At 40.8% G+C, this 22,583-nt stretch overlaps 1 protein-coding gene across 3 annotated transcripts; it reads right to left on the reverse strand.

Moving 5' to 3' along the window:
* Positions 1-4,526: 4,526 nt before the first annotated feature.
* LOC115203759 (SWI/SNF-related matrix-associated actin-dependent regulator of chromatin subfamily B member 1) lies at positions 4,527-21,787 on the reverse strand. Of its 3 annotated transcripts, none has more exons than XM_029768725.1 (10): positions 21,613-21,786; positions 19,690-19,801; positions 19,285-19,393; positions 18,789-18,926; positions 12,135-12,262; positions 11,580-11,746; positions 11,242-11,432; positions 7,782-7,793; positions 6,586-6,717; positions 4,527-5,806 (listed from the first exon to the last, which is right to left on the reverse strand). In XM_029768725.1, the coding sequence occupies exons 1-10, from the start codon at positions 21,694-21,696 to the stop codon at positions 5,767-5,769; spliced, it is 1,113 nt and encodes a 370-aa protein (XP_029624585.1). In that variant the 5' UTR covers positions 21,697-21,786; the 3' UTR covers positions 4,527-5,766. The 3 variants fall into 3 exon arrangements, with proteins under 3 accessions (XP_029624585.1, XP_029624587.1, XP_029624586.1); XM_029768727.1 differs by lacking the exon at positions 21,613-21,786 and adding an exon at positions 19,914-20,552; XM_029768726.1 differs by lacking the exon at positions 7,782-7,793 and having other exon boundaries at positions 21,613-21,787.
* Between the last annotated feature and the right edge of the window lie 796 nt (positions 21,788-22,583).

The following is a 22,583-nucleotide window of genomic DNA, read 5'->3' on the forward strand; positions in this document are numbered from 1 at the left end:
GCTTGGAGTTTGTCAGATTTGTGGGTTTTTGTTTGTCCACCCGCCTCTTGAAGATTGACTACAAGTTCTCAATGGCATTAAGGTCTGGGGAGTTTCCTGGCCATGGATCCAAAATATCGATGTTTTGTTCCCCGAGCCACTTAGTTATCACTTTTGCCTTATGGCAAGGTGCTCCATCATGCTGGAAAAGGCATTGTTCGTCACCAAACTGTTCCTGGATGGTTGGGAGAAGTTGCTCTCGGAGGATGTGTTGGTACCATTCATTATTCATGGCTGTGTTCTTAGACAAAATTGTGAGTGAGCCCACTCCCTTGGCTGAGAAGCAACCCCACACATGAATGGTCTCAGGATGCTTTACTGTTGGCATGACACAGGACTGATGGCAGCGCTCACCTTGTCTTCTCCAGACAAGCTTTTTTCCGGATGCCCCAAACAATCGGAAAGGGGATTCATCAGAGAAAATGACTTTACCCCAGTCCTCAGCAGTCCAATCCCTGTACCTTTTGCAGAATATCAATCTGTCCATGATGTTTTTCCTGGAAAGAAGTGGCTTCTTTGCTGCCCTTCTTGACACCACGCCATCCTCCAAAAGTCTTCACCTCACTGTGCGTGCAGATGCACTCACACCTGCCTGCTGCCATTTCTGAGCAAGCTCTGTACTGGTGGTGCCCCGATCCCGCAGCTGAATCAACTTTAGGAGACGGTCCTGGCACTTGCTGGACTTTCTTGGGTGCCCTGAAGCCTTCTTCACAACAATTGAACCGCTCTCCTAGAAGCTCTTGATGATCCAATAAATGGTTGATTTAGGTGCAATCTTACTGGCAGCAATATCCTTGCCTGTGAAGCCCTTTTTGTGCAAAGCAATGATGACGGAACGTGTTTCCTTGCAGGTAACCTTGGTTGAATGAGGAAGAACAATGATTCCAAGCACCACCCTCCTTTTGAAGCTTCCAGTCTGTTATTCGAACTCAATCAGCATGACAGAGTGATCTCCAGCCTTGTCCTCGTCAACACTCACTCCTGTGTTAATGAGAGAATCACTGACATGATGTCAGCTGGTCCTTTGGTGGCAGGGCTGAAATACAGTGGAAATGTTTTTTGGGGATTCAGTTCATTTGCATGGCAAAGAGGGACTTTGCAATTAATTGCAATTCATCTGATCCCTCTTCATAACATTCTGGAGTATATGCAAATTGCCATCAAGGCAGCAGACTTTGTGAAAATGAATATGTGTGTCATTCTCAAAGCTTTTGGCCATGACTGTAGAGTGCCTTAAGAAAGAATTCACACCCCTTTACTTTTTTACCAAATTTTGTTGTGTTACAGCCTGAATTTAAAATTGAATACATTTAGATTTTTTTGCCACTGATCTACACACATTACCCCACAATTTCAAAGTGGAATTGTTTTGTTGAACAATTTACTAGGATTTTTACTAGGATTAAATGTCAGGAATTGTGAAAAACAGAGTTTAAATGTATTTGGCTAAGGTGTATGTAAACTTCTGACTTAAACTGTAAATGCCAGAGTGAAAAGAAGGAAGCCTGTAAAGAATAAATATATTCAAAAACATCCACATTTGGTTTGCAACTAGGCACTTAAGTAATACTGCAAAATATGTGACAAAGAAAATATTTTTTGTCCCGAATACTAAGCGTTGTCTGGGGCAAATCCAACACAACACTGCTGAGTACCACTCTTGAAATTTTCAAGCATAGTGGTGGCTGCAACATTCAATTGGTATACTTATAATCGTTAAATAGGCTTGACGATCTATGGCAAGACTTGAAATTGGCTGTCTAGCAATGATCAACAATCAACTTGAGAACTTGAAGAATTTTAAAAATAGTAAATGGGCAAATATTGTACAATCCAGGTGTGCAAAGCTCTTAGAGACTTACCCCAAAAGACTCACAGCTGTAATCGCTGCCAAAGGTGCTTCTACAAAGTATTGACTTAGTGTGTGAATACCTATGTAAATTAGATATTTCTGCATTTCATTTTCAATAAATGTGCAAACATTTCTAAAAACATGTTTTCACTTTGTCATTATGGGGTATTGTGTGTAGATGGGTGAGTTTTATTTTATCCATTTTGAATTTAGGCTGCAACAGAAAAATGTGGAAAAAGTCAAGGAGTATGAATACTTTCTGAAGGCACTGTATTATATACTTATTTACAATAAAAGGGACTCCAAAATGACATACAACTGAAGTCTGAAGTTTACATACACCTTAGCCAAATACAAAAAACGCTGTTTTTCACAAATCCTGACATTTAATCCTACTAAAAAGTCCATGTATTAGGTCAGTTAAGATCACCACTTTATTTTAAGACTGAAATGTCAGAATAAAAGTAGAGAATGATTTATTTGAGCTTTTATTTATTTCATCACATTCCCAGTGGGTCAGAAGTGTACATACACTCAATTAGTATTTGGTAGCATTGCCTTTAAATTGTTTAACTTGGGTCAAATGTTTCGGGTAGCCTTCCACAAGCCTCCCACTATAAGTTGGGTGAATTTTGGCCCATTCCTCCTGACAAAGCTGGTGTAACTGAGTCAGGTTTGTAGGCCTCCATGCTCGCACACGCTTTTTCAGTTCTGCCCATACATTTTCTATAGGATTGAGGTCAAGGCTTTGTGATGGCCACTTCAATACCTTGACTTTGTTGTCCTTAAGCCATTTTGCCACAACTTTGGAAGTATGCTTGGGGTTATTGTTCACTTGGAAGACCAATTTGCGACCAAGCTTAAACTTCCTGACTGATGTTTTGAGAAGTTGCTTCAATATATCCACATAATTTTACTCCTTCATGATGCCATCTATTTTGTGAAGTGCACCAGTCCCTCCTGCAGCAAAGCACCCCCACAACATGATGCTGCCACCCCCGATCTTCACGGTTCGGATGGTGTTCTTCGGCTTGCAAGCCTCCCCCTTTTTCCTCCAAACATAACGATGGTCCTTATGGCCAAACAGTTATATTTTTGTTTCATCAGAGAAGAGGACATTTCTCCAAAAAGTATGATCTTTGTCCTCATGTGCAGTTGCAAACCGTAGTCTGGATTTTTTATGGCGGTTTTGGAGCAGTGGCTTCTTCATTGCTGAGCAGCCTTTCAGGTTATGTCGATATAGGACTCGTTTTACTGTGGATATAGATACTTTTGTACCTGTATCCTCCAGCATCTTCACAAGGTCTTTTGCTGTTATTCTGGGATTGATTTGCACTTTTCACACCAAAGTATGTTCATCTCTAGGAGACAGAACGCGTCTCCTTCCTAAGCGGTATGATGCCTGCGTGGTCCCATGGTGTTTATACTTGCGTACTATTGTTTGTACAGATGAACGTGCTACCTTCAGGCGTTTGGAAATTGCTCCCAAGGATGAACCAGACTTGTGGAGGTCTACAATCTTTTTTCTGAGATCTTGGCTGATTTCTTTTGATTTTCCCATGATGTCAAGCAAAGAAGCACTGAGCTTGAAGGTAGGCCTTGAAATACATCCACAGGTACACCTCCAATTGACTCAAATTATGTCAATTAGTCTATCAGAAGCTTCTAAAGCCATGACATCATTTTCTGGAATTTTCCAAGCTGTTAAAAGGCACAGTCAACATAGTGTATGTAAACTTCTGACCCACTGGAATTGTAATACAGTGAGTTATAAGTGAAATAATCTGTCTGTAAACAATTGTTGGAAAAATTACTTGTGTCATCCACGAAGTTCATGTCCTAACCGACTTGCCAAAACTATAGTTTGTTAACAAGAAATTTGTGGAGTGGTTGAAAAACAAGGTCAGATAGGATCCAACATAAGTGTATGTAAACTTCCGATTTCAACTGTATGTGTGTGTGTACAAACACACACACACACACACACACACACACACACACACACACACACACACACACACACACACACACACATATATATATAGTCTCGCTATTGTTATTTTACTGCTGCTCTTTCATTTCTTATTCATGTTCATATTTGTTTTAACTGCATTGTTGGTTAGGGGGTTGTAAGTAAATATTTCACTGCAAGGTCTACACATGTATTCGGCGCATGTGACTAATACAATTTGATTTGACAGGTGTGTGCGTTTCCAAATCATGTCCAATCAACTGATTTACCACAGGTGGACTCCAAGTTCTAGAAACATCTCAAGGATGATCAACGGAAATAAGATGCACTTGAGCTCAATGTCAAGTCTCATAGCAAAGGGTCTGAATACTTATGTAAATAAGGTATCCGTTTTTTTATTTTGTATTAATTTGCAAACATTTCTAAAAACCTGTTTTCATTTGTCATCATGGGGTATTGTGTGATGATTGAGGGAAAAAAACAATTTCATCAATTTTAGAATAAGGCTGTAACTTAACAAAATGTGGAAAAAGTCAAGGGGTCTGAATACTTTCCGAATGCGCTGTACCTCACAGTGAAAAATAATAATAGCCCACTGTTGATTGTGCAACTTGCCGACTCAACAAGAATTTGTAGAGCAACCTATAATCTTCATTTCAAATGTCTGGTTTATATTATTTTATTAAAAAGGAAACAAAAAACTCAAAAATGTACTAAAAGTATCAGCATAAATACATAACTTTACATTATTCGCAAGAGTTGAGTCTGAGTGTTTCTTTAAACAGACAGATCAAGTCAGTCAGCATTGTCTATCATGAGAGATATGAGTGCATCAAAGCAGTATTACAGGTAGAGCTCACTTAGATGGTGAGTCCGTAGAATGGACAAAGGCTACATTTCAAACGGACAAATACACTCTACCCATGGCACCTTTAATATACCACGTCGCCTCATCTCATCAGAAATGAATAGCGGTTGAACCACTGGAGGGGCTTGGATTGGGATTCATCACTAGAAATGGATAAGGCTCCTTGAACAGTCTCTGATCTGGGATCAGATGTCATTTTTCTAATTAATGTACAGATGTGGGAGTACAGATGTGACATTGGTACTGGATTAGTATGACAATCAAGCATTGAGTTAGTTAATATTGTGGGGGCTGTAAGAAGGGACCAGTTGAATGTCTATTGTCACATTTGTTTGTGTGTGTGTCTCCACAGAGGGCCCATAGGAGTTGACTGTTAGCTGACTAGAAACAGTGGTGTGCCACAAAACCTTTCCTAATCTTGATAAAAATGTTTGAACACTCTGGAATTTTGACTTGGGAGCACCTGTGCCAGTCAGATAATACATTAAATGTTACATTGTTACACCTTATCGTATCACGAGCAGTCATTTTTATTATTTTACTTAGTCTGTGATAACCATTAGCACTTGTAAGTTTGATTAGGCTTAGCGAGAATAATTTATTTCTAAATATATGGCTCTAGGCTTAGCTATACCACAGCATCTTGCCATAAAACCAAACGGAGCTTGGCTTTGTGTCCGTGGTTGCACCTCTAGCACAGACCGTTCAAAACTAAATACCTATTTACCCAATACATATATTTTATTCTTTCTGGCGCAGATTTGCGGGACGCTCTTAAAAGGGGTATACACAAATGAACCATCATGAGTAAGGAACTATGAAAATACTTAAAACAAACCCTATTTAATAAACATTTGTCACAGAAAATAGATGATATGCAATATAGATCAGATGGAGGTCATTACCACCAGATAAATTAATAGGGACATTTTTGGTGTGCCGCAGAATCTTATATCCCATCAAGGTGCGCCACGGTTCAAAAAGGTTGGGAACCACTGGACTAGAGGCTCTGTAGTAGCTTATTGGTGCTTCTCTCTACCAGGCGGGGGCAGTGTTGGCAAGTCGTCTCATGCGCCTGAAAGGAAAACACATTAAATAGGTTACTATGGGAAAGGGGGATACCTTGTCAGTTTTACAACTGAATGCATTCAACTGAAATGTGTCTTCCGCATTTAACCCAACCCCTCATATGGCAGATGGGCTGGAATAAATACAACACAGTAGAAAACATTCTTAGATGGGAAATCTGATGATGTAGGACAGTAGTTTTCATACTTATCTGACCAAATACCCTATTGCAAATTATAACTAGTTTTGCACGGATCAGTTTTCAATTGTCTGAGTGGTGCAGACCAAAATAAATGTGTCTGATTTTGAGGAAAAACCTGAATCTTGTTGTCTCTTCCTGAACATTTAATTAGTCCACTGTTAATACTACAATCCCCCAAAAATGGTGCATGTCAGCAGTCAAGTGATCAAGTTAGAGAACAATACAGAGCAAAGTACTTTCTGTCCAGAGCAAAAAAACTGTCATGATAACGCGTGTTCCATCTTAAAATTTGACTGATGAGATGCACAATTATTTGGGATTGTATTAACAGCGGAATAATGAACAAAATACTAAAAACCGTTTGAGCGTAGTATTCCTTTTCTACAACAGTGGACATAGAAATGAGGAGGAGACGAGGGGGCTAGTCGGAAAGTAAGGCTATCTCAATTGGTCTTTCTGTGATTCTTCGCATCCCATCTCCTCACACGTTTTGGGGGAAAAGGTTGAGGGAAGATGGAGGAAAAATGGAAAGATGAATTGAGAAAAAAAACTAGGTTTTGAATGCCAGGCTCTCTCTCTCTCACCTGGTGTTCCTGTCCTGGTCCCTGATCTTCTTCTCCATCTCTGCATCTGTCAGGGTCTCCAGCAGAGGGCACCATGTGTCAGCGTCGCCTGTGTTGCGGATGGCAATCTCCACCGTTGGCAGGGGGTTCTCACTGCAGAAAATGACATCAGAGCGACAGGAAATGAGACGCAAAACTAGGAAGAGAGCGCCCAGGATGGGACATGCTGCAGTCATGGTGTGTTGAAGAATTGGGAGAGCTAATAAGAGGCATCTTGGAGGAGAAAAACAACATGGCCGCCCTTGTCACTCTTGTGAGTTAGTGCCATTTTGATGAGGAATAGACATACCCTTGATCCAAACAGACAAAAACATGACTTATTCAAACTTTTAAAAAAGGTTTTGGGAAATTTCGTATTTAAAATTGCGTGACGATCATGTATTTATTTATTTTTTTAACGAAGATGCCATCTTGATAAGTAAAGCACAGATTCACCACTAGCACACTCAGCCAAAGCAATGAAAACAGTCATACAGCATCCATCAAACCCTGCTCGGCATTTTACATACCTGTAGTGAAAATACCTACATTTCTTTTTTTATAATCCCCACGGTATAAGGGATACTAAACTAACACATGCATTTTCAGTTTGACAAATGAAGAACTGGGAGAATAGATAAAGGCACCAGTGGAACCGTTTTGTCTGATACCTTCTGGATTTCTGATCCTCTCTCTGCATATTTACAACAATAAGCCACACAGTTTTCTGTGTTCTACTGAGCTATTTACTTTATGTTTGTATTCTTATCTTTTATTATTTCTTCTTGTTGTTGCATTGTCGAGAAAGAACCTGCAAGTAAGCATTTCGTTGGACGGTGTATTCCATGTGTACCCTGTACATACAACTAATACAACTTGAAACTTGTGTGTAGTGCAGTTTGTAGACCAACCAACAGTGATAACTACATAGTTTTCCCTGACTTGGCAGAAACAGAATATCATACAACTTCATAGGCTTTTTTATTCATAATACAAGTTAAAATGGTTTCCTTTGGGTGGACAAGCCCTGCAAAGTCAAGTCAACAGATGAGAGAGAGAGAGATAAAGTGTAAATGTACTCAGCTTCCCAAGGCAGATCATGTCAAGAGAACGTAGTTGGTGAGGGTTTAGCTTGGGGGAGAGGGGTAGTAGTTCAAGTAATTCAAAAGCATATTGACCTGAAATCAGCCCTATAAAAAGACAGACAAGTGGGGGAAGAGAGTAGAAAAGATCATTAGTTTGCAATACAAAACAAAAAGGCATGTTAGAAAAACTCTCCAGTCCTCATTTACACACAATCAATGACTTGAAATGACTCAAAAGCATTGGCATTAGGGTTGGCAATCGATTACTAATTTCTCCATTTGTTATTTCAGTTCAATTCATGAAATGTCCATTGGTGAAATGGAATCGACCACCACTGTTTGATAAGCAGGTGACACACAATGGAACAGCCCATATGAACAAAACATCACAAATGAACAGAGCCAAGCTAATGCGATGAGAAACCATGCAGGGCAGAGTGGGGGAGGAACAACACACAAACAAACAGGCTGTACTGTACAGTGGTTCCTCCTTTAAAAGTTGCGTCATACTGCGGCACACCTTGCGTGCGGCCGCAGCATTCTGTGGCATGTCATTTAAATTGTCAGCCATTTTTTCTGTTACTGCAAGTTATTTCTAGTTTGACCACCAGAGGGCATACTAGAGAAGCATTTAATAGTATTAATTTTTTGTAATAACATAGTATATGGGATTTATTTTAAGAAATGTTGATTAATATTATGGTGTTTCTATTCAGAGAAAAACAAAATCCTCAGGGTTTCCGTTAGGATGGAATGGAAAATATGGAGCTGTACAAATGTGACAGTCGGGAGTAGGCTACAGGATTGGAGGATGCTAAATGTTTTGCCTTCATTAGACAACTTTCTTCCAATATTTCTGTAAATCATTGATATTTATTCCCATAGTAATTCGTTACAGATCCATAACTAAAATCAACATCTGCATTTTGAAAGAGTATTTCTTCATCATTATTTTATTAACTAAATGTGTTTATTTGTTTATTAGGCTACTGTGCAGTCTACAATACATACTGTAGTAAACATGGGAAAGTGCCTAATTCCTTACATAAGGGAGAGCAGGTCATGTCTGTACTACAGAATGCAGGGCACGCGGGGGACCGGTGTTATTTCATAGTTGTGATGTCTTCACTATTATTCTACAATGTAGAAAATAGTCAAAATAAAGACAAATCCTGGAATGAGTAGGTCTGGCCAAGCTTTTGACTGGTACTTGCTTAATTAATTTGATTAATATTATGGTGTTTCTATTCCATAAAAAAAGAAAAACCCTCTGGGTTTCTGTTAGAATGGAACGGAAAATATGGCGCTGTACAAAGTGACGGTCGGCAACACAGTACTGGGCTATTTAGCTAAAGAATCCCTGTGTGCGGACGGGAGACCAGGGTTCAATCCCCCGACGGGGAGGAAGGAGTGGTCTTGTCTCAGAGCAGCACGAAACGGTACTAAAATAGCTGTAGGCTTTTGCTTCTAACTTCAATTGATAAAGTGTTTTTAGCCTCAATCGGATCCAACCCCAATTAATACATTTGGGCACAGTCGATAGCGTGCTGGACTTCAGGCTAGAATGTTGAGGGTTCGAAACCTGCTCCCTGCTTGTTTCATTACATTATTATGCTGGTCTCTGAGCAAATAGCCTGGATTGTTACTCTCATCTCGTTCCTCGCTCTCTTCTACACGTCATTCAGCACGCTTGTGGGTGTGCTGGCAGGATGTACTGTTTTTTATTCTGTATATATGAATTACAAAATCATGTTTCTAGTCTATTGCATAGTTACAATGTGTAATCATTACATACATGCAGACACAGCATCATTCAAATAATGGAGTTTGATACACCTGGTATTGGATGATTGAAACAAAAAAAAAAAAAACACTTGCTAGTGATTTTCGTAAATTAACTTCATGACAAAAAAGTATGCACAATCGCTTGTCTCTACATTAACTAACATATTCCTCTCAATTGTACATTTTTTGCTTAACTCGTAATGACGTTATAACTACTTACATTTGCTTCCCCCGTAATGTTTTGTCAGCCATCTTTGCTGAAGAAAGTCACCAGGGACGGGTGGCTCGCGTCAAATTCGTCATTGGTACCACTCGATATGATTGGTCATATAAAAACCTTGGGACTTAAATGCATAATGAGTGCTCTAACTCCCCCTTGTGGTGGTCTGGAGCAATGAACCCGTGACGCTGGGTACCTCTAAGTCCCGCTGTGTAAGCTCGCAAGTTTTAAAGGAGGAACCACTGTATGTCTGTCTGTGTCACTGTCTGGGAGAAAATCTGTACAACGTTAAGACATTTCAATATGTAAAACGATCGCCTGGGGACGCTAAAGGGACCGTTTTAGTGTTTAGTTGGCTGGAAACTCCCTATGGATGAAGCTTTTGTTTTGGTGGAAAAACACATGGTACCCGTGCTTGTGAATAATGGATGAAGGCTAAAGGGTGTGTGTGTGTGTGTGTGTGTGTGTGTCTTTGAAATTAAAATCCTTAACAGACCCCAATTTGTGAGTCATTAGGCAGGCAGCCAACTTTTAAACCCCTTCCCACACACTCTTAAGACACCACACAACACATGCCTCAACCTGACCTCATGTTCATGTCACTGTGAGATATAGTTAATCTTACAGAACACATACAGTTGTAGTCGGAAGTTTACATACACTTAGGTTGGTGTCATTAAAACTTGTTTTTCAACCACTCCACACATTTCTTGTTAACAAACTATAGTTTTGGCAAGTCGGTTAGGATATCTACTTTGTGCATGACACAAGTCATTTTTCCAACAATTGTTTACAGAGATTATTTCACTTATCATTCACTGTATCACAATTCCAGTGGGTCAGAAGTTTACATACACTAAGTTGACTGTGCCTTTAAACAGCTTGGAAAATTCCAGAAAATGATGCCATGGCTTTAGAAGCTTCTGATAGGCTAATTGACATCATTTGAGTCAATTGGAGGTGTACCTGTGGATGTATTTCTAAAAACATGTTTTCACTTTGTCATTATGGGGTATTGTGTGTAGATGAGTGAGCAAAAAATTAATGTAATAAATTTTGAATTCAGGCTGTAACAACAAAATGTGAAATAAGTCAAGGGGCATATTAAAATACATCACATTGGGGGAACTAAATGTGTTCTGGCCTTATTCCAGCAAATATCCATGATACTGGCAACCTTACATCTTGAGTATTTAAAATATCTATTTTACAAAACAGTATGGGGAATGCTGCATTTAGGTTGAAAAATGTGTCGTGACAAAGACCTTCCGATCAAAGAGTTGCAAAATATGTGTGCGGGTATTTCTAACTCTCCAACTCTCCATTTTGTCATTACACTGGGCAATGCATAGGATGTTAAAATGTCTGACCGAGCATGTGTGTGAACTGGGAAGGTTCTGTCTGGATCCATCAGTGTCATTAGGTGTGCTCTGTGTGTCCATATATGTGTATTTAGTGTTGTTTTTGTTTGTTTGGTGTGTGTTTGTGTCTATGTTTGTGCAAATGCATATATTGCATTTATATACATGTTTTGAGCATCTGTGTTACCTGAAGGCGTACGTCCTCTGGTGCCAGCTGAGCTGGCCACGGATGCTGTAGGCAATGGTAGTAACAAACTCTCCTCCCAGGCCCAGCTCGGAGCACAGCATCAGGGCAAACGTCTCCGGAGAGTTCTCCCTCTCCGACATGTCCCACTCAAACTGGTCCACCAGGGAGATGTTCCCAACGTGGATGTTCAGCTGAGACACACACACACGTTTAAGAAATACAGTATGTATAGGAGTGATGTTATGACAAACCATTGATTTTATTATTGAGATGCAGCCCTTGGCCTGTGCTCCTATTGCAGCAGTGAATTGTTTGTGTGTGACTGTGTATATGCCCACCTTGATGATGACCCTCTGGTCAGTCTGCTCGTCCAGGATGCTGTCTGTGGGGTAGGACTCTATCTGCTGGCGGATAGCTGAGGTGATGGCCGGGACAAAGGCCAGGGGGTTCAGGTCCAGGTCGTCACACAGGATCTCAGCAAACATCTCCGGGGTCATCAGCTTCTCTGGAAGGACGGGATAGGACGGTGAGTGGAGGCAAAGAGAGAATGAACAGGGGTGAATGTCAATGAGTGGCTTCCGATCCTCGTATTCTTTCCTATAATCACCCTGATGTGAAAGAACAAGGCTGATGAGAGCAGGATTTTTCCTTAGTAGGCATCCATCACTTTGCTTCCATCTAACCAGTGTATTTTCAGATCAGTGCAGATGAAGCAGATGAGACTAGGATAGGAAAGAAGCCACTTTAGACTATTGAGATGTGGCTCAAAGTGCGGCTGTTGCTGTGAAGCGATTCTATAACCTTATAAGTAATCTTCAGAATAACATCCCAAACTAGAGTTTCTAACTCCAAAGCAGTCTTCCAGCCAAGGGGAATGGAGAGTGGAGCCGTACCATTCATGTTCCAGGTGAAGGCATCTCGGAGCTTCTGCCCGTCAATCTCCATGTCCAGACGAATGGGAACCAACACCTCAGCCTGAGACGCATTCTCGTGGATCACCGCCGGGTCGTGGTCGTCAAAGCTTCGCAGAGGGAAAAGGGGGAGAAGACATGGTATTAGATCACGCTACAACCTATGAAAAGTAGTAAATCATTTGTTTGTCTTCCCATCATTATTGGAGACATTTAAAGACACTTATCGTGAATACCAGGCTGTAGCATCTACCCCTAATTTAGCTTCTACTCGTCTTCAGCTGGTCGTTGCTAACAAAAGATGAACCCAATAAGCGTCATTGTACACCGGTGGCCACCATTCGGAATGTATGATGAATTGATGTTTATCACATGGGAATTCTGTGTCTCTCTCTCTCATCATTCTACTAGCCTGGTGGTCCAGGCTGTTTTTACTTTAGCCAACTGCTTTCCGTGTTCATTAATTTGTTATGTCAACATGTGTTTGGCATGACAACGATAGAAGAGTTGGCTCCGCACATACAGAATGGGACCAGGTTGGTATCCTACACATTCTTAGTAAAGTATTTTTAGTTCTGTGTTAGACCCCAGGAAGATTAGCTGACGGCATGACCTCAGCTAATGGGCATCCTAATAGAATTCAAATTCAACAAACGGTAAATTCTATTGTCCTGCAAAATTGGGTATTCAGTGAAAGATTCAGTCATCTGTCGCTCTATAGGATATTTTCTGGACTAAATGTCCATCAACACTAGCATTCAGAGAGCAGCATACACAACATGCACTGTTCAACAGATCACACCTGCGCCAGAAAAGGAAGAGATGTTCACTAGCGAGGCCACACAATGGATCCTCTGCTAAAACCACAGCAAAAGGAGCAATGCTTTGAGCCAGACATGCTGACTTATGCGTTTTCAAGCTTTAAAAAAAAATAAAGAGATGTGATTTCTAGAATTGAGTGGGCCTTTTGGAGCATCATAGGCTATACAAGGTGAAAAGGCATCACGGTGCATTCACCCACAGTTTGCGTCGCTCTTTGTTCCTTCAAATAATTAAGTTGTTTAGGCCTACATTTTTCACAAGTCAAGGGTGTCTTATTCCTAAACTAACTTTTCCACCATTAGGTAGATAAACAAGATCCTAACATCATTTAGTATGTACTTTACTTTATTATCTCAACCGTAAATCATCTAGAGAGCTTAGTTACAAACACACACAGCAACTAAACAAAGATGCCATGAAAACAAGAGATAGAGACCGTGACTGTTGAAAACATGGCAACTGCGCTTAAAAGCCTCCATCTTTCAAGGTCAGCAAAAAGTGCCTGAGTAGGCAGATCTGTTTTGATATGTTCCAGCAACACAATTAAATGCTTTTGTTATCTCGACAAGTGGGCTGTGGGAAGGGGGAGAGAGGGAAGGATGTTCTCAGACGGTCATGTCAGGGGACAGTGCTTGCTTTCTGGAAGACCACCAGAAAAACACTTGATGAATGAGCAACTCGACCTAATTTAAAAACCAGAGGAGGGAGTCCCAGTGACCCTGGACGACCTCTATCTCAAGTTGTATCTCCTGACCCTCAAATAGCTTGAGAGGGTGAAACAGAGTGCGACTGAACCATTCCTTCATTTTTCCCACACTAAGGATCGCCATCATGCAGTCACTGATGAGAGCCGTTATGACAAGCAGAGCTGAGATTCATCCGCTAACGTGGACATCTCAGGACTTTTCCAAAGGCTCATTTTCACAAGAGAAATGTAGCAAGTACCTCGAAGCGGTCAATGAGAAAAAGAGTACAAAGCCACTTTTGCACAAGTCATCAAAAGGGCCCTTCTAACCCAGCCTGAAAAGTGCAGAGATTATTCTCAATGTAGGTCTTTCTATAAATAAATGGGGCCAATGTGTCACATTGGGATCAAAACTTCAAAATGGTTTGAAACAAAAAATATATTTTTATGCAGTTCCAAATGTGTACTTAGAGGAATATATGCAAATTGACCCATAAGTCCACTTACAACATCATAAGCCTAGGACTATACATCCTTTAAGCAGGGTTGATACAGACATTGGCAAGTCAAATTTAAGGACTTTCAGGGAGGGACTTTTTCAAGTACTTAATTGTAATTTTATACAATTGTGCGGCAGGTAGCCCAGCGGTTAAGAGCATTGGGCCAGTAACCGAAATCAGAATCCCTGAGCCGACGAGGTGTATCTGTTGATGTGCCCTTGAGCAAGGCACTTCACCATAATTGCTCCTGTAAGTCGCTCTGGATAAGAGCATCTGCTAAATGACTAAAATGTAAGGCTTAATATAGAACCCCTCCCCCTCCAAAAATATGCAAAGTGTATTTTTTTTTAAATAAAGGCAATTACCACTAAGAATAATGCATCTTTTAGCCTTTGCCAATGCACTAATTTTCAAATTATTATTATATATTTTTTTAATCTGAGCATAATATGGACTTGCCTGACTAAATAAATTGGATGCATGCATGGTGATTTCTCTGTACACTGTGTGGCAAATGCAGGCTCACATAATAAAGCCATGAATAAAAGTAGCATTAACCTCAACATCTGTTTTAATAATGAGAAAGCGACCAAAAAACATATGAAAACATGAACTCATTACCTTGATGCTTTCTCTGTTAAATCTAACAATACACTGCTGTAAATCAAGTAGACTAAAACAGATGATCAACATCAATTCGCTAGGGATATTAGATCTCATGTGGATCCAGTCACAACTGTCTTCACCGACGTACTGTAACAAATGAGACACCAACATATTCTGGACAATCCTCAACACCTTTTTTTCAGCACTTGTTTTATGAAATCTAGTCAAATGTCATAAAACAATTATGTTCAATACAGAAAGTAAAAACCACTAAATAAAATCCCATTCAATTCCTACCATCATCCAATGACATCTAGGCAGTTTCTACAGCGATTTGTCTAAGACCACAACACAAACACTTCCCTTTAGGACCCAGATACAAAGTACAAACGTATTCCCTTGATAAGACCAGCATGAATACAAACATATTCCATGATTTAAAAAAATTAAATAAAAAAAAGGTAAATGAGCTGTGATGTGCCATCACAAGAGCTGGTACTCGCTTGACTGTCATTCACAAAATTCCTTCCTGGATCAGATGATGTGTGAAATTATCACAGTGTAATTAAACAGCTCGACACCAAATGTGCATCCAACAAGTATTACAAAATTATTGAAGAACCACGTTAACGAAGTATCTATTTACAGTACCAGTCAAATGTTTGGACACACCTACTCATTCAAGGGTTTTTCTTTATATTTACTATTTTCTACATTGTAGAATAATAGTGAAGACATCAAAACAACACATATGTAATCATGAAGTAAAAAAAAAGTGTCAAACAAATCAAAATATATTTAATATTTGAAATTCTTCTATAGCATTCTGCAGTGATACGCAGCATTCTGCAGCGATACCATCTGGTTTGCTCTTAGTGGGACTGTCATTTGTTTTTCAACAGGACAATGACCCAACACACCTCCAGGCTGTGTAAGGGCTATTTGACCAAGAAGGAGAGTGATGGAGTGCTGTATCAAATTACTTGGTCTCCACAATCACCCAACCTCAACCCAATTGAGATGGTTTGGGATGAGTTGAGGACCGCAGAGTGAAGGAAAAGCAGCCAACAAGTGCGCAGCATATGTGGGAACTCCTTCAAGACTGTTGGATAAGCATTCCAGTTGAAGCTGGTTGAGAGAATGCCAAGAGTGTGTAAAGCTGTCATCAAGGCAAAGGGTGGCTACTTTGAAGAATCTCAAATATATTTAGATTTGTTTAACACTTTTGGTGTACTACATGATTCCATATGTGTTATTTCATAGTTTTGATGTGTTCACTATTATTATACTATGTAGAAAATAGTAAAAAATAAAAAAAAAACCTGGAATGAGTAGGTGTGTCCAAACTTTTGACTGGCACTGTAGGTTAAGTTTCAAGGTAAGGTGACTTTCGGTTAGACGCATTCTATTTTGCAATTGCAACATTTTGGGCGGATTTGTGTGCCCATGAAAACCGTTTTCACCACGCAACACGAAATGTTACGTAGTTACACTGTATTTCTGAGATCTACACTAAACAAAAATATAAACGCAACATGCAACAATTTCTAAGATTTGACTGAGTTAGTATAAGGAAATCAGTCAATTGAAATAAATTCATTAGGTCCTAATCTATGGATTTCACAACTGGGAATACAGATATGCATCTGTTGGTCACAGATCCCGCAAAAAAAGGTAGGGGTATGGATCAGAAAACCAGTCAGTATCTTGTGTGACCACCATTTGCCTCATGCAGCATGACATCTCCTTTGCATAGAGTTGATCAGGCTGTCGATTGTGGCCTGTTGCACCACTCTTCAATACCTGTGCTGGATATTTTGGTGGGAACTGGAACACACTGTTGTAAACGTTGATCCAGAGCATCTCAAACATGCTTAATGGGTGACGTGTCTGGTGAATATGCAGGCCATGGAAGAACTGGGACATTTTCAGCTTCCAGGAATTGTGTATAGTCGTGGCCAAAAGTTGAGAATGAAACAAATATTAATTTTCACAAAGTCTGCTGGCTCAGTGTCTTTAGATATTTTTGTCAGATGTTACTATGGAATACTGAAGTATAATTACAAGCATTTCATAAGTGTCAAAGGCTTTCATTGACAATTACATGAAGTTGATGCAAAGAGTCAATATTTACAGTGTTGACCCTTCTTTTTCAAGACCTCTGCAATCCACCCTGGCATGCTGTCAATTAACTTCTGGGCCACATCCTGACTGATGGCAGCCCATTCTTGCATAATCAATGCTTGGAGTTTGTCAGAATGTGGGTTTTTGTTTGTCCACCCGCCTCTTCAGGGTTGACCACAAGTTCTCAATGGTATTAAGGTCTGGGGAGTTTCCTGGCCATGGACCCAAAATATCGATGTTTTGTTCCCCGAGGCACTTAGTTATCACTTTTGCCTTATGGCAAGGTGCTCCATCATGCTGGAAAAGGCATTTTTCGTCACCAAACTGTTCCTGGATGGTTGGGAGAAGTTTCTCTCGGAGGATGTGTTGGTACCATTCTTTATTCATGGCTGTGTTCTTAGGCAAAATTGTGAGTGAGCCCACTCCTTTGGCTGAGAAGCAACCCCACACATGAATGGTCTCAGGATGCTTTACTGTTGGTATGACACAAGACTGATGGTAGAGCTCACCTTGTCTTCTCCGGACAAGCTTTTTTTCCGAATGCCCCAAACAATCGGAAATGTGATTCATCAGAGAAATTGACTTTACCCCAGTCCTTAGCAGTCCAATCCCTGTACCTTTTGCAGAATATCAGTCTGTCCATGTTTTTCCTGGAGAGAAATGGCTTCTTTGCTGCAAATTGCCATCATACAAACTGATGCAGCAGACTTTGTGAAAATTAATATTTGTGTCATTCTCAAAACTTTTGGCCATGACTGTACAGATCATTGCAACACGGGGCCGTGCATTATCATGCTCAAACATGGAGGAGGATGAATTCCACAACAATGGGCCTCAGGATCTTCAGGATCACGGTATCTCTGTGCATTCAAATTGCCATCGATAAAATGCAATTGAGTTCGTTGTCCGTAGCTTATGCCTGCCCATACCATAACCCACGCTTCTCTGAGGTTTCTGACAGTTTGTGCAGAAATTCTTTGGTTGTGCAAACCCACAGTTTCATCAGCTTTCCGGGTGGCTGGTCTCAGATCATCCCGCAGGTGAAGAAGCCGGGTGTGGAGGTCTGGCGTGGTTACACGTGACCACAGCTCTGGTGGACATTCCTGCAGTCAACATGCCAATTGCACGCTCCCTCAAAACAGCTGTGACATTGTGTTGTGTGACAAAACTGCACGTTTTAGAATGGCCTTTTATTGTCCCCAGCACATGTGCAATAATCATTCTGTTCAATCAGCTTTTTGATATGCCACCCCTGTCAGTTGGATGGATTAACTTGGCAAAGGAGAAATGCTCACTAACAGGGATGTAAACAAATCTGTGCACAAAATTTGAGAGAAATAAGATTGTGCATATGGAACATTTCTGGGATCTTTTATTTCAGCTCATGAAACACTTTACATGTTGAGTTTATATTTTTGTTCAGTATAGTTACAAAAAAATAAATGTCCGATAGCTAGATCCAGGATTCTTGTTCAATGTCTAATTTAACTGATTAATGGTTTATATATGCTATAACGACAACTTGCTTTACCATAAATGCAAGGACAGAAAAGTCACACGATTTTGGACAAATCCATCAAGACACCAACCATGAGAAAGTTAAACATAGGTTTTAAATCAACTTGTGAATTTTATGGAATACATCTATATTCCCCCTTATATCTTAAAGTAATGACATGAAACAAATTGGCAGATTATTATCAATGACTTATCAACAACTGTAACAAGTTGTCCAGCATAGGAAATCCTCACTTGTACCCTAGTTTATAGAAAGACGCATGTGTATTGCTCCATGACGAAACGGCACAGGTCTATCTATATAAAATGGCACACACGCACTCAGTGTGTGTGTATCAATACAGACACAGCCACTGGCCAATGTGAGTTTGCTTTCCTCACCACAGGGGGAAGGTCCTCTTCTTGTCGCGGCCCATTCGGTTGCGATTGATGGTGGTGGAGCAGGGCACAGCATCCAGGTGGTGGGAGCTGTTGGGCAGCGTGGGGACCCACTGGCTGTTCCTCTTTGCCTTCTGCTCCCTGCGATGGACAGAGAAGTACTAGGGACTTTTGACATGTGGACATATGATGAACAAAACCCATTTGGCTTAGTTCACACTAAAAAGGCTCAACTCAAATACAGCACATCATACGGTGACACTTTCTGTACTTTGAAAGTTTTATATCTTGAAAAAATGATGCTGATATTCAAAACATTTTGGGACTGTATCAACAGTGGACGAATGAAACAAATACCAAAATATAGTTTTTAAGTGGAATTTCTGTTTTGGCATGCATACTCCCGAAATTTGGTATGAATCATATTGTCATGCACTAGCAGCACTCGGTTCTTTCCTAACGCAGAAGACTATATGGTGAGATAAGAGGGAGGCATTACCTGAGGTACGCCGGTGGCTCTGTGCTTATGGAAACCGCTTTGTACTTCTCATCATTCCCCTCAAAGATCTCTTCACATTCGGACGCCTTCAGCAGAGTCACACTTGTGGCTAAAAGTTGTGTTGTGTTAATAATATCCTAGAGTGCTACTTGCTGCCTGGACTTATACATTTTTACATTTTAGTCATTTAGCAGACGCTCTTATCCAGAGCGACTTACAGTAGTGAATGCATACATTTCATACATTTTTTTCTCCGTACTGGTCCCTCGTGGGAATCGAACCCACAACCCTGCCGTTGAAAACACCATGCTCTACCAACTGAGCCACACGGGACCAAGTGGCTGTGTGAAAAACAATAAGACAGTTTTCATAAGATAATGTGTCTGACAAGAGTGTATCACTCACCGTGTGATGATGCTACAATCTTCTTCCTTTCCTCTACTGTGGCTAACCTCCTCCAGAGTGATGGGTACCTTTTATACAGAGAGCCCCTGAACATACGGAGGTAGTTTCCAACCTGAGAGCAAGGAAGAGTTTTTTTTTTTTTTTGCGTTAACAGAGTATAGGGCCCAGACAGTCCAGAAACAACCCCAAGACCCTACACTTCATGTAGCTCCCTGTTCACCTACCACTGCTTGGCCGTGCACGACTCCAACACCATCATCAAGTCTGCTGACGACACGACGGTGGTAGGACTGATCACTGGTGACGATGAGACAGCCTACAGAAGGGTTTCCCAAACTAGGAGTCGCAACCCCATGAGGGGGTCACCTGACTTGAAAACGTGGTGAGGAGACAATTTTTGCACTTGGTTCATAGAACCGGGGTTACGTCAGAAACCTCCAATAGCCGTTAGATGTGGTTGTAATAAACAGACCGGTTTCTGTTTTCTTCCTACAAATGTGGCTCTATCTTTTGAAAGGTTTAAGCTACAAAGTATTATGACCCCATCACTGAAAGATACGACTCTCAGGAACACGTTATGTACATTCTGTTTCCCTCTACTCTGCCCACAAGCCATTAGAACCGAGTGGACAAGACCAGGCACTAAATCAGACTGGTGGATAAGAATATCATCAACGATCATAAAACATTATTGCCTGAACATTATTCTGAACTTCTAAATACCTTTCCGATACATGTTAGTCACTTCAAACCATACTGTCTTCAGATTGAAATACTGTAAAAAAAAATACTGTCAGACTGATTTGTAATAGACTGTCATTGCCCAAATTACAAAAGTAAACATTGGCCATTGATTACCCACATTTTTTCACATGGGTGGGTGGGGGGGTCACCCCCAAAAATGATATCAAAACAGGGTCGCAGGCCAAAAAAGTTTGGGAACCCTTGGCCTACAGGGAGGAAGTCAGTGACCTGGTCAACAACCTCTCCTTCAACCTCAGAAAGGCCAAGGAGCTTATCGCGGACAACAGAAAACAGGGGGCGAGCACGCCTCCATCCACATCGGGTTGAGAGCTTCAAGTTCCTCGTTGCCCAAATCACTTAGATACTTATTAAAATGGTCCACACACAGTCATGAAGAAGGCGAGACCGCACCTCTTCCCCCCTCAGGAGGTTGAAAGGATTTGGCATGGGCCCTCAAAGAGTTCTACAGCTGCACCATTGAGAGCATAATTGACTGGCTGCATCATTGCTTGGTAATGGCAACTGCACCGCCCTCAATCACATGGCACTACAGAGGGTGGTGTGGACAGCCTAGTAAATCACTGGAGCCGAGCTCCCTGCCATCAGGACCTTTTATTTTAGCACTGACTACGCACACTTAATTTGCTCACAAACATAATATACGCTGCTGTCTGTTTCCTATAGCCTGATGCCTAGTCACCTTACCTCTGCACATGCCTACCTCTACCACGCCAGTATCCCTGCACAATGTAAATATGGTATTGGCACTGACTCTGTATAGCTTACTTACTTTCTCGTGTTCGTCCCTTTCATATTTGTCGTGTGTTTTAGGTTAGAAACACCCAGCGCACAACTCCAGACCACACACAGACACAACAATAACTGACTTGGTTAACGTTAGCTAGCAAGCCGTTTGTCCACATTGACATTGCATGGGCCAATAGTACGCTCACTTGATTTTGTGCTTATTACTACAATAGACAGCGTAGACGACACTCTAATTGCATGCGAGCTTGACGGTGCTGGAGAACTAGACAGACATGATTCATTCTGCACAGCGCGATGTTTTGCTAGCTATGAGATGTAGCTAGCTTTCATGACAGACAACAATGGCGCAGGCTGATGATGGCCAAAATGCTGTCTGCGCTGTATTGCTAGATAAATATTTCTCATACACACCTCTGATCCAACCATGTAGAAGTCTCCATCTTGCTCTAGCTGCAATTTAATCGGCTTCTGGCCAAAGGTTTTGCTTAACGCCATTTTTACAATAGCTAGCTAAGTAGCTAACAGTAACAAAGCTACACAACGCATGCTCAAACCGCCGAGTTCAAATGCTTCACTTCTGTGCGCAAAACAGTGTAATACAATTTCAGACAAACGTTTTCTTACTGTATCATGTGTCACTTCTGTGGAGTGTTGTTTGTGGTCTAATAAAACATGTGCAGCTGAGCATTTGTGTCAGCTTACTCTTTGGGCGATTGTCAATTTGGGACAGTTTTGCTTATATCAATAATTCCTCCAATAATAATTGAATTTATTTGGATCAATATTACTCATATTTCCCCCTCAAACTACCCCACCCCTTACACTTCTTCCCTGTCTACTGTACTCTTGCGAAAAGGTAAAAGGTAGGTCAGGTAAAATTCTCCTGAACAAATTCTAAGATTTTGGATTAGAAGTTTAATAGTCACATGTACAGGATTGAAGGTGTAAATCTTAAATTCTGACCTCCAACAATGCAGGTCAACGTGAAATAAAAACAATACATGTACTAAAGAATAGAAATAAAATATATACGTAGTAACAATAACAGTGATACATATCCATTGGGATGGAGGCAGGGTAAATGTCTGTTGAGGGAGACAGGGGGAGGGTCAGGAGAGGGACATGGGAGATCAAATCAAATTGTATTAGTCACATGCGTCGAATACAACAGTGAAATGCTTACTTACAAGCCCTTAACCAACAAAGCAGTTTTAAGAAAATACCTACAAAAAAGTCAGAGATAAGCATAACAAATAATTAGACAACACAGTAAATAACAATAGTGGGGCTATATACAGGGGGTACCGTACAGAGTCAATGTGCGGGGGCACCGGTGTCAAGGTAATTGAGGTAATTATGTACGTAGGGGGATGGGGGGGTGC

Source organism: Salmo trutta, chromosome 12 (assembly GCF_901001165.1).
Source record: "Salmo trutta chromosome 12, fSalTru1.1, whole genome shotgun sequence".
Classification (NCBI taxonomy): domain Eukaryota; kingdom Metazoa; phylum Chordata; class Actinopteri; order Salmoniformes; family Salmonidae; genus Salmo; species Salmo trutta.

Coding starts and splice junctions, on each gene's coding strand:
- LOC115203759 (XM_029768725.1), bottom strand. CDS start 21,696: ATGGCGTTAAGCAAAACCTTTGGCCAGAAGCCGATTAAATTGCAGCTA. Junction 19,802..21,612: donor TCTACATGGTTGGATCAGAG/GTGTGTATGAGA, acceptor CCTTGCTCTCAG/GTTGGAAACTACCTCCGTAT. Junction 11,433..11,579: donor ACCAGAGGGTCATCATCAAG/GTGGGCATATAC, acceptor TGTGTGTCTCAG/CTGAACATCCACGTTGGGAA.